The sequence below is a fragment of the Leuciscus leuciscus genome, assembly GCF_965113295.1.
Source record: "Leuciscus leuciscus genome assembly, chromosome: 8".
NCBI classification, from domain to species: Eukaryota; Metazoa; Chordata; class Actinopteri; order Cypriniformes; family Leuciscidae; genus Leuciscus; species Leuciscus leuciscus.
In genome coordinates this window covers 7,769,399-7,782,359 of record NC_138732.1, presented here as the reverse complement: position 1 = coordinate 7,782,359, position 12,961 = coordinate 7,769,399, and the positions used below count along the sequence as shown (strand labels likewise).

General features: G+C 38.0%; 2 protein-coding genes across 5 annotated transcripts in view; both read left to right on the top strand.

Moving 5' to 3' along the window:
- Window positions 1-12,961, top strand: part of LOC309504059 (N-acetyllactosaminide beta-1,3-N-acetylglucosaminyltransferase 2-like) — a gene marked incomplete at its 3' end in the record, with an annotated part of 84,091 nt that overhangs the window by 20,451 nt on the left and 50,679 nt on the right. The window lies entirely within an intron of this gene.
- The window catches only part of nrg2b (neuregulin 2b), an 88,480-nt gene that overhangs the window by 40,442 nt on the left and 35,077 nt on the right, over window positions 1-12,961 (top strand). For all 4 annotated transcript variants that reach the window (XM_082176989.1, XM_082176990.1, XM_082176988.1 and 1 more), the window contains one exon: window positions 1,432-1,550. In XM_082176989.1, the coding sequence (XP_082033115.1) occupies window positions 1,432-1,550 (119 nt within the window). The remainder of the gene's footprint in view (window positions 1-1,431; window positions 1,551-12,961) is intronic.

Genomic DNA, 12,961 nt, shown 5'->3' with positions numbered 1-12,961 from the left:
TGGTTTCCCAAAGAACCTTTCAGTCAACAGTTCTTAAAATAACCATTTTTTTCATAGTGTCAAAAACATTTTAGTAATCTAAAGAACCTTCTGTGCAATGGAAAGATTCAATGGATGTTAAAGGTTCTTCGTGGAAATTAAAATGCCATTAAAGAACATTTATGTTTATGAGTGTCCCATTCAAAAGTTCAGTTTGGGGTCACTAAGATTTTTTTTAAATTATGTCTCTTTTTTAAATTAAGGCCAAAAATACAGTGAACATTTATTTTGAAGAAAATATCCTTTAAATTTAGTCAATATTTCATCATGACATTTCATTAATAATCCATTTTGTCCAAAATGTCTCATTTTAGTTGATGAGAAAGTATAAAGTTACAGAATTTTATTATGCTTTCGATGTGTTTTAGTGCGTTGTTAAGAAAAGAGCACATTCACAACATGATTGACATAATAATAATTTGCAGCATCATTACTCCAATCTTCAGTGTCACATGATCCTTCAGAAATAATTCTAATATGCTGATTTGATGCTCAAGGAAAAAATCGTATTATCAGTGTTAATAACAATTTTTGTTGCTTAATATATTTGTGGAAACTACGATACTTTTTTTTTTTCAAGATTCTTTTATAAATCTTTATTAGCATCTATAGATCCATGATGAACCTTAAACACCATGGAACCTTTCCATTGCACAAAATATATATTTTGAAAAGTTCTTCAGATTATTACAAAGTTCTTCACACTAAGAAAAAATTACTGTTTTAAGAACTGTTCCATGAAAGGTTCTTTGGGGAACCAAAAAATGGTCCTTTAATGGCATTGCTGTGAGAAGAAAAAACCCTTCTGGAACCTTTATTTTTAAGAGACAATCTTTTGTAACTTTAAATGTCTTTACTGTCACTTTTACTATATTAACTTTTGAATAGTGTAAAAAGTGTTGTCCAATGCTCAGATTATGTATAATGACACAACATGTTAATGCAAAATTTTGTCAGGTGTAGGATTATACACAGAAACGATAACTTATGCACTGGTAAACAGGTTTTATATCATGTGATGCAACTTTGCTTTGCTCATTTTGTGTGCTGGCTTGAGTGTGTGATCTTGGCAGAATTGCTGGGATTTCTGAACCAGTTTCCAAAGTGCCGTTCCATTGCACTTTTCCAAACAGAGCATTGGAAATTCTGACTTTGACTCTGACTTCTGATTGGCTGAAAATAATATTGTTCTAGGACCAAAAACATGGTGATCCAGGATCATGCCCTTCAGGGATAAATAGTAACTACACAAACTTGCTTTTGATGCACTTTTGCTAGCCTTTCTTTTTCTTTACCATCTCTATTTTCTGGGATTTTGTAGATTTCTGTCTTCGCATACCCTCACGTTTTTCCATTTCTCTCTTCCTTTGTGTCTTGGCTGTTTATGTGCAGGAAAAACTCAAAGCTTCACATCAGCAGAGTGAGACAGGAGGATTCTGGGAACTACACCTGTGTGGCGGAGAACTCGCTGGGCAGAGAGAACGCCACCAGCTACGTCAGCGTCCAAAGCAGTAAGAGCTCCATTATTTCCCTCTTAGTTCCCTCTCATTGCAAACGGCTGAGAGTCACAGGAGACCAGTGCTCCTGCTCATCATGGGACAGATTCTTACAGCACATGTGCTTTGTAAGATATCTGTACTCTGATATAGACACACGTGCAGTGAGAGCACTCTGGGCCTGTCTTTATGTTGCACTTATAGCTCTTTCGGCACTGGTCAGGTATGAAAGATAAGAATTAGGTTACATTTATTTCAAATTCATTTTATCTACTCTTTTGAGTAGTCTACAAGGATCTCAGCATTTGGAAACAAACTGTAAATGCAGTAATAACAGCATTTATTTTTACCCCTCAGTCTTCCTCAAATGTACTTCATTAATAAAACTGTTAAGAGTGAGGAATCAGATTTGGAACAAGAATAATGAAATTCCTTACGATTTCCATCTGCAGTGTTTTTGCCTTTGCAAAACTAACTGTGAGTGCTTGTTGGGCTGTTGCAAGGTGGTTGCTAGGGTCTTGTAGGTGGTTACTAGGGTGTTGCTAGGTGGTTACTAGGATGTTTTGGGCGGTTGCTAGTTGGTTGCTTAGTTCCTCGCTTAGTGGCCCAAGTCAAAACCCTTGATATGGCTCAAGTCCTTCCTTCAGTGTAAATCTATAGGATTGTTTCGCCTGTTTTATAGACATTAGGCCATAGAATATTAATAGCACACAGCCTCAGGATTTGAGGCAGCATTCAAGGGCCAGATGCATACACATAGCTGTCAGGTTAAGATTGTTTCTTAAGAACTAGTCTGACCAACTAGCAGTTAGTTAGGGCTATTCACGCTTACTCTTCAGACTCAAATTAGACCAATCTACCTTTTCATGTAACTGACTTTAGATGACTAACTTGTAAGACTTGTAAGTCTAAACATTTAATGCAATCGACCCTAGGTCTGTTTTGTACGTTTTGGTGTTATTTTGTATAACACACCTCTCTCATCTGCTGTTTTACTTACCGATCTCCCCACCTTCTTTAGTCTCTGGAGTATATCACATCAGCTGGAGGCGTTCAATGTGCCGTGACTTTGTGTGTGTGTGTGTGTGTGTGTGTGTGTGTGTGTGTGTAACTAATGCGAACTCCATCCAGCCCATCTTAAGGGCAGTAATGGTTGAGTGGTTTGAGATATAGGGTCTTTCTCTCTCTCTCAACTTTGTCCTCCAGCTCTTCACCAAACCCCCTCCATTATCTGATGTGTCAGCAGAGTCTCATGGACACAGAGAATGAATGGATGAGCAAGAGAATGAATGAAATGAATAAGTGAGTGAGTAAAATAAATGATAGAATAATTTGGGGATTCATGATTAATCAAATAAAACCATAATTATAATTATTATTTTATAATCATATTGGTATATAATCACTAAATGTTTGTCCAAATGTGCAGCCCTACAAAGAAGCAAAAAAAAAAAGTATTTACAAAATGTTTAATTTTCAGTAAATCAGAAAAATCACAATTATATTTCACCCCCAAATCGTGTAGCCCTAGAATAAATGAATTCTAAATAAAAATAATGTGTATAAATGATTGATTGAGTGAATAAGATTAATGAACAAATTAACTGAATGAACCTTCAAAGATTCACAACAAGAACATTTGAAGGAATGAGTAAATAAATATGATTAATAATGTATTCAATTAATTAAATGAGTTCTCAAAGATTTAGGATCTTTATTGTTACAATGAGCTAATGCTAAAAATGTAAAATTAAAATAATAATAATAAAAATCTAAAGAAAACACATTTGATTTGTTTACCTGTATGTCATGTGATCGACATCAGTGAACATGCGAGAATATTTCTTACTTACTTCAAGAATATTTTTAAGGTGTCTGACTGACAAAAAAGTGTGGGAATCCCTGAATTAACAGAATTAATGCAAGCTCTTTATCGTGTTTTTTCCCCAATTAACTAATGAATGAATAAGTAGTTGAATTGATAAAATGAGAGGATATGTCTGGGTCTGCGTATTTAGATTGGTGTGTGTGTTCCTGTGTTCCGAGAAGTAATTGGCTTATTTAATAATCTGAGATCTATTATGTAGTTAAGTCACTGTGAAAGGTAAAAGGGTCCTTTCAGGATGAGTGTGAGAGATAAAAAGAAAGGCCCTATTTTAACGATCTAAGCGCATGGTCTAAAGCGCACGGCGCAAGTGCACTTAGGGCTTGTCCGAATCCACTTTTGCTAGTTTAACAACAGGAAAAATGGTCGGCACACACGGCGCATGGTCTAAAAGGGTTGTCCCTATTCTCTTAATGAGTGATGGGTGTGTTTTGGGCGTAATGTGCAATAAACCAATCAGAGTCTCATCTTTCATTCCCTTTAAAAGCCAGTTGCGCTCGCGCCATAGCAGATTCGCTATTTCCATGGAGGAATTTGCAAGCGTTTTGCTATTTGCTATTCCTACACGCAGGACAGGAAAATGATAACTGCGTCGGGCTGAAACTAGCAAAAAACACTTGCGTCGCACCTGGCGAGTGTGTTTACATGTTCTGTGTGCATGTGTGTGTGCGTGTGTGTGTGTGTATGTGTGCAGTGGATAGTTGCAGATAACTCTCTGTGCTTAATGAAGATAAACTGTGTCATTTTGGCAGATTCTGCACTCCAGGAACAGAAAGCATTTCAGTCCATAAGTGCACAGATTTCAGCTATATATAACAGCACAGACACCGACCGGAGAGACAAAAAGAAAGAGAGGGAGAGATGCTCTAGTGGCCATATGGGGGGTCACCAGGGTAGTATCTATGCAGTATTTGAGAGCATAAAACAGGACAAAAACTGCGCAAGCTAAAGCAGAACGTCCTTGAAGACGGGTCATTTAGGAGAAGTGTGTGTTTACATCTTTGTGTATATATGTTTGTGTGTGACGTGAGACCCAGCTGGACTCTGGCCTCTGAATTCTTCAGCTGCAATGCCAAGAGCCTGTCAGATACAAGAGCCAAGTATACTTAACGCAAAATACACACACACACACACACACACACACGCACGCACGCACAACCGCAACCACAATTGACCCTGTTTGTGCTCTTAAAGGAACAGTGCACCCAAAGATGAAAAGACTGTCTTGTACTCCCCCTCATTCATTTGAAAACTGTAAAAATTTTGTGTAAGGAAAATGATAAATGTTAATGTTGCATTTCCCCTTAAGAAGAAAGTTGAGGGTCAAGGTCCAAAAAGGATTGAAAGTATCATAAAACGACCGTTAAAGTTGTCCATACAACTCGCACATATTTTAAATCTTCTAAAGCCATATACACTACAGTTTTTGAAAGAAATTAATACTTTTATTCAGCAAGGATTTATTAAATTGATCAAAAGTGATGTAAAGACATTCATATCTAGTTCAGTCATGAAACTCTTGAGGGAGCAGGCTGATGGATCCTTTACATCCAATCTGCAAGCAATCACGCCATTACCGCATGGCGCAATGAAATTGCTTGCTCAACATTTAAATAGTCTGGTTCATTGTTTCCTGTAGGCTAGTCCTGAACCCTCCACCTCCCCCAGCTCCACCGGTCTAGATCTGCTACAGGATTAATGTATGTCTATTCATGCAGCAGCAGCAGCATATCTTACATTCTCACAGCAGTGTGTCTGTGTATCTATTAGCGGTAGCAAGTCCATACTTGCTCAGCATTTGCCATATTCATTAACATTGCCATATTCAATAACATGTTAAAACTATTCAGAGAGTTGTCATTATTGAAATATTATTACAAAAGATTTATATTTTAAATAAAAGCCATTACTCCAGTCTTCAGTGTCACATGATCCTTCAGAAATCATTCAGATGATTTACATAAAAACAGTTGTGCTGCTTCATTTTTGTGAAAACTGATTCTTTAACAGGATCCTTTGAAAAGAGCAGCATTTACATATGAGTAACATTATAAATGTCTTTACTGTTTACAATTTAGTGCATCCTTGCTGAATAAAAGTATTCATTTCTTTCAAAACTGTATTGTATATGGTTTTAGAAGATTTGGAATATAGCGCATGAGTTGTATGGACTACTTTTATGGTCGTTTTATGATACTTTTTATCCTTTTTGGACCTTTACAGACCCTATATTTCTCACAAAAATCATATAGCATGACAACATTTACATTTTTGAGTGAACTACAGGTATATGTTTAATAAATGGCCCTGGTCTTATTTTGCATGATTCATCAAGTGCACATACTTTCGAGATAAAAATGCCTGCTTTCATAATCATAATCATGATGTTATCACAATAAATCATTTATTTTGTCTCTTACATAATAGAAATTCTGTCTTAGAGTCAGATAAACTAATAATAGTACAGCCACTATATCCAATCTAAGTGAAAGTGAAAGTACTCAGAATTTTTTTTCTGCATTTAACCCATCCAAGTTGGTGCATTCACATTAGGAGTAGTGAACACACACACACACACACACACACACGGAGCAGTGGGCAGCCATCCACTGGAGCGCCCGGGGAGCGATTGGGGGTTATGTGTCTTGCTCAAGGGCACCTCAGTCATTTCCTGCCGGTATTGAGAATCGTACCCACAACCTTCAGGTTACCAGTCTGACTCTCTAACCATTAGGCCACGACTGCCCCCTATCTAATCTCGATTAATAAAATGTGCCACACTGCATTATTTGGCAGTGAATATTTTATTATTAAGTCAAAAATACATCATGGAAATAAAATGCATTGCAGATTCCTTATCATGCATCTATATGAATGAGCGAATCTCACAAAGGCACATGGACACAGGTCATATTATATTGATGATTCTGGATCCAGTGTTACTGTTGAGATAAATGAGGAATGAGTCCACCGTCCAGAGCTCAGCACTGCTTCAGCTAAATTAATCTGATGCAAGCGCAGACATGAAACACACTCCTGCGCATGCTGCTCCTCCTCCACCCCTGCTCCCCTGCCCTGTACTGTATACTGTCTATGGTTTTTTTTAAATAGTTTGTGAAAAAGTATGCTGTATGCAACAGTAAATGGTTCAAACAGTTTTTCACATGACCCCGGTGCGTATGTTTAATACAGCATCCAATTATTCCATTTCATTCAAACACACTGGAAACAGAAGATCTGGTCGAGTGCATTGCATTGTGACATGCAGAATTCATAAGAACTAATTTGACTGTTTCAAAATCAAACTATTTTGTCAAACTATTTTATTGTTATATTGTTATACATAAAATAACAAAATATATTTTCGTCTCCTTTATGATAATTGATAATTTCCTTATTTTGGAAGTTGAATTATAATAAAGAACCTGCTTAATAAAATAAAAAGTAAATGCATACAAAAATTCATCTGTGCAAATGAACAGTATACACACTGCATAGCACTTTCTCTCAGCTGTACTTTATAGTACGAACCCTCTTTTTTTAACCCACGTTTTTCTCTCTCTTTCCCGTCAGTGGCTCTCCTGATAATCTGTCTCCTTCAAATCCCCCATTCCTCCACTTCCATTCACTCCCCTCTTCATTAGCCTGTCTCTCCGTCCGTTCTGCTCCCCCTGCATGCAGTTCTGCAGCGTGTGCATGTGTGTGTTTCTGCGTGCATGTGATCGCTCTCGCGGTGGACATGTCTGTGAATGCTGTCTGAATGGGTAGTGCCTGTAAGTGGTTCGATGTCATTGATCGGCGCCTGGTTGAGTAGAGTGGATCAGCATCCCCGTACAGGCCCCCGTGTGACTTACGGCCTTCCCCGCGACCCCCCTTGCTGGGGTGTGAATCATGTTCTCCTGACTGTCCGGATCCATCCGTCGGCTCAGAGCCAAGGCTAATGGAGCTAATATCCTGCCACACCAGGATGGACTACAGGACGGAGGGAAATATGTGCAGTCTTTAAAAGCCCCTCTCTGGATTTATTTAAAGCGGAGAACAGATGCACTGCCAGTGCAGCACCTGATCAACATTATTATTGTCTTTTAGTCATAATAATCTATCTATCGGTTTAAAAAACTGCTGCTTTATGAATTTGAATTCATTTCAGTTTTACTTTATCACATTTGCAATTCTGTATCCTGTTTGCAACCTCAAGTCAAATCCAATTCAAATTCAGGAACTGAATAAAACATTCTTAGTTCAATTCTAAATACCTCCTCAGAAAAAGTACAAATCAATTTCTCCTAGTAACGCTTCACTGTGCACGTTCAGTTCAATGGATATTAATGTTTTTTTAGTTGGGATCAATTGTCATTTGTGATTGCTGAATCTGGATTTTTTAATAAAGAGAGTAGAGAAGTGGATTTAAATTTGAACATTAAGATTTAACAGCTTGCTCCAGCGCAAACCCTCGATTGACCTTAGAAAAAACTACTGTCAGGATTTACTAAAGATGCCAGTGAAGAATTAGCAATGAAAAGGCGTGGATAGATATTTTGGCGACTGACCTTATTGCATATGCATTTGTAGAAGTTTACCTCTCAGATACAAAATTTATGGGAGGAGAGTATATAAATGAATCAAGCGACGTGATTTACTAAGGTTTGCGGTAGTCAATTCAATGTTATTTGCGGCATTATTTAATGTCGGGAAAAAGCGTGCATTAACCGGTTTGGCGCTTGACATGGCTGCGATAGTTGAGGATGTGAGGGTGAGCATTTTCTCCACCCGTGTTCATTTATTTGGAATTCCAGAGGAAGAAACATATTATTTGCCCAGCCATGTCATTTTTAATTTGCTGCTTCTGTGTTGTTAGTAGATTACCCGCACCTGATTATCATAGGCTTAGCTTGTTTGCGACCCTACACTAATTTGCGCTGCTCTTTGTAGATTGCATTGGTCATAATGGAAATGAACTGGCTGCGTCTGTGCGCATTTTGTCAGTATCACCCGCAGAACTTTCCATTCCCATCAGCGTTTTTATGAGATTGCGGTCTCACGCTAATTTGCCCTGTTTAGTAAATCTGGACCTGCACACATCTCCAATATTATATGATGTATATCTAAACATTGAATTGACTGAGGCACAAAAGGAGGATTGACCACTTTGTGTGTCTCACATGAAACAGTTACAGGCTAATAACATAGCGGCACGATAGCACACACGCTGTCACTGCAGAGAAGAGGACATATGCTTGAGACAGATGTAAGGTTGAATGTTAGAGGCGATATATTCTGCTCTCCTCCATTTCCTACTGGAGTGATGTGTGACCTTTAGAGACACGGGCTATTGTGCTCTGAGACATACAGTGTCTCCTTCTCACTTGATGCCCCTTTGTTCTCTCTCTCTCACTCTCTCTCTGCTGTGCTGTGTGTTTGTGTGTGCATGTTAATGAGTTAATTAGCTCGTTATGAAATGGCAGGGCTCAGGTGGTGGTCTGTCCAGTGCTAGATCACTCCATGTGGTCTCACCGAAGTGGTGTCTGTCTCCTACCTCACACTAGTTACGTCACATAATTACATCCATATATTGTATTAGCACTGGTTTACACTTGGCATTAACATGCAACCTGTATCCGGATGTTGTCCACATACACATTCTTAACCCGATAATGCTTAATAAGCCGACAACGTGTGTGGTCATGAAAACGTGTTAAATCGGTTTCCTTTTTCCAATTCGATCGACACAGCTAGATTTTTGCCCATTACCCCGATTTCACTCGGAATGTAAACACATTTACTTATTGCTTATTAAAGTGCACATGTGTGATATTTGACTGAAAACTGTCCTTATACGGCAGATTTAAGCGCATCCAGCCACCGCAAGTGTTTTGCGGTAGGGTAGGAGAAATATATTGCAAACTCTGACTTTTTCTTAACCCAAAAAATATAAAAAATATAAATCATCCAAAAAAGCATCTAGTGCAATCCAATGGACAAGTGGTACAGTTGAAGAAACTTCAAATACGAGAGGAGAATGAGTCTTTGCAAGTTTCCTGCTGACGTTTTGAAATACTCTGGTTTTTATTGCTTTATTTAACATTACAACTCACATAATATACGGAGCAAAAACACGTGGATCCTCACCACTAGGGACTAACCAGTTTTTTTGTTTTTTTTTGTGTCTTCTAAACGTGGTTACTTGCATTGCCGGGTTATTGATTTGCATGTAAACCTGTAAATCGATAAAACCGGTGCAAAAAGTGCATAGGCTACTTGGGTAAACTGAATTTTGGTAGTTATCAGCATATTGGTGTGTATGTAAACGTGCTCATTGAAAAGACAAGTGTAAATGCATTGTGATCGTATCTCACAATTGTCTGTAATTGCAACATAGCCATCGCATCTGCATTCACAAGTCGACGTCACAACGTCATGGGAGTTGCTGCACGTAGCTGGGTGTTTTTGGGAGACAATCGAGGAAGGAGTAGAATGCATATGTAGATGAAAGTTTGCTATCGAAAGTTGCACAACCATTCATTGTCTGTAAAGGACCCATTCGGACCCATTTGTCTCTTTTTACTGTTTCAATCATGGCATCTATAAAAGTATTATTATTTGCAACCTCCTCCTCTTTGTTTTATGAGATTTGAAACGCGTACTGTAGCACCGTGACTGAATATTATTTTTAAAAGAAACCCCAGCACTTCAGGTCGACTTTGCACCGGGGCCATTTTACCTTTACAGACTGATTATAAATATTGCGTGGGAAACAGAGATCCGATCAGTTATCCAGATACAGAAGCCACTTGACGTTGACGAGTTTGTGCTCGATCGGCTCACACATGAAGCTTTCACACAGCTTTACACATGAACACTAATCTTTGAGATAAATATAATGCATGTAGAGCTGGATCCTGAGAGTGTTATACAGGCTACACATAATTTTATTTAACACCACCACATCATAACTGATTATAAGATTTCATTGTAAGATTTCAAATTGGCTTTTCAGTTCAATTTGTACATATTGTATTGTATGCTGTTGATGAAGAATGAGAGGCAAAACTTGGTTTATGAACAGACTGGCTATATGCAACAAAACTACATTTCCCATGATTCTTTGGGGCAGCATAATGTGTTGTTTTATTTTGTGGCAGTAATCCTAAAAATAGATTTGCTGGAGAAGTTTCTCTCTCTCTTTTTTCTTTATTTTCTTTTGACATAATTATGACTAACAAACTCGTGTTGATCGTGACCAATCAAACTTATGTTTACCATTGAGAAACTCTCTGAACTGTCTATGCTAGTTGTGACATAGTGGATATGATGTGATGTAATTTACATCAGATGTAAATATGATGGAAGACGACTCTAAAGTGAATGTTTTTGTGAAGTTGTTTTTATTTTTACTGCTGTATGTTAGTCATATAAAGGTTTTGTGTGCAACTGAGTTTAATTTCTACTAAAGCTACTCATGCTTGGCCAGTTTGCTTCATGCCAATTAATAAATTATTGTTAAATACCATACAAACCACACATTTTGGCAACTTGAATAAACTTGATATGCTGTAATAATAGCTGTGAAGTAGGATTGGATCCATTTGCATTTGCTTAAATCTCTGCCTGAACTGTGAGGAGCCAGATCTACTGTGATGCGATCAGATCAGATGCGTGACTGGAGTGACTTTATGGCACTAGAACATTTTGTTGGCTCACTTTGACGTCATTAATTAGTACACATGAGGAAAGAATCACTATGGCTGTGGGACTAATACTGAAGTATGCACTCTGCTTACACACACAGGCCTATAGCACCACCGGTGTCTGAGGGGTGGAAGTGCAATAAAAGCAGCTACTGTATGTGAGTCTCATATTAAAGTGTAACTTCGCCGATTTTCAACCTGATTTGTATTGTTACAATGTCGGTAGTTTATGTAAATTAACAATGTTTACTCGTTCTCCATGTTGCCTGGACGGAGATATTAATGTTTATTTGTCAGCAAATGTCTGCCGAAAGCATCAAGGGCTTTTGTAAAAACTACAGATTATACTTCCGCATAATTGTGTCCCCGTCCACGGACAGTCGGATCGACAGAGGGTTATTAACAGAACAGTTAATGCAAGGGTAGGTTTATCACTGAAAATTGTATCATACTTTGTCTACTCTTTAAACAACATTATGGTAAAAAGTAGAACACTATGGCAACAGCTTTCTTGTACAAGACGAGGTTTTGCTTCGGGAGGTTGGGCATAACTGACAGAACAGCAGGTTCTTTCAGTTTTCCCCCTCCGTTAGGCCTATAGCACTGTGTTCACAGTCATCCAGTTTGAAATGTTGACTACAAACACAGGTTTTTCAGATTTTCAGTCATAGTGTTCTCTAGATATTTTATGATTCATTGCAGCCTTTAGCCGCTGCCTACAACGCGCTGGATTCTTCACTGGAAAACTAAAGTAACTCACTCCCACTAAACGTTTACTCTTTGAATTCTTGCACCCGAGAACAATACAAGCCGACACCATTGTGACAAAAAGTTAACTAAGAAGTATTTCCTACTAAAGCAAGGTGGTATTTTACTCTGGTAAGCATATCCATAGCAGACTGGTGGGAGTGGCCTTGGACGGCAACATGCCCCAGTGCATTATGGGTGTTGACGTTTTCCTACATATTTGGCAAAAGGAAAGACAACAGCCTTTTTTCTTTGTTTTCTCCAGTCAGATAGCACAGATAAAATAAAAAAAATCAGGTTTCTGCTTCATAGGCAGCCAAGATTTATTGAAAGGCCATTTTGCCAGCGGTAAATTATCCCTTTAATCAACACATCCCAGCTCTTCTGCACACGCCATATGTGTTTCTCTCACAGTAACACACACATTCACACATTCAATTTGGGACAGGGCTTTAGACATTGGCTATTTTCAGAATAGCATTCTAGCATACTACTATTATCATTTGTGCAGTATATATTATGTATACTATGTACAGTATGCACATTTTCTGTATGGAAATAACTACCTTCATAAGGCATATATTCAGGATAAGTTATTACATTGCTTGTAATTAGATTGAAGTGAATCAGACTATTTAAAAGGATTATTGATAATGCTAAATAAAATGTGTGGTATGAATTAAAGGGGTGGTATAATTCCTTTTTCACAAGATTTAAAATAAGTATTTGATGTCCCCAGAGTGTGTATGTGAAGTTAGGGTTAGGGTTAGTTTTAGCTCAAAATACCCCACAGATATTTTTATATAGCATGTTAAAATTGTATATTTTTGATTGTGAGCAAAAAACGCACCGTTTTGTGTCTGTTCCTTTAAATGCAAATGAGCTGCTGCTCACAGCACAGAGGGCGGAGCTTCAACAGCTTGCACTCACACAGACATGCACTGAACATTTCAAAAACTTTTAGCCTTTTATGTTCAAACCGGAGTCAGACAATGATGGAGAGACTCAAGAAGAAGTGACAACATGTAGAAGCAACAGGACGTTTCTGAATGGAGTTGATGAATTTATGTAGCTTAGGTGTAGTTATCTTCAAGTCATTGATTAGC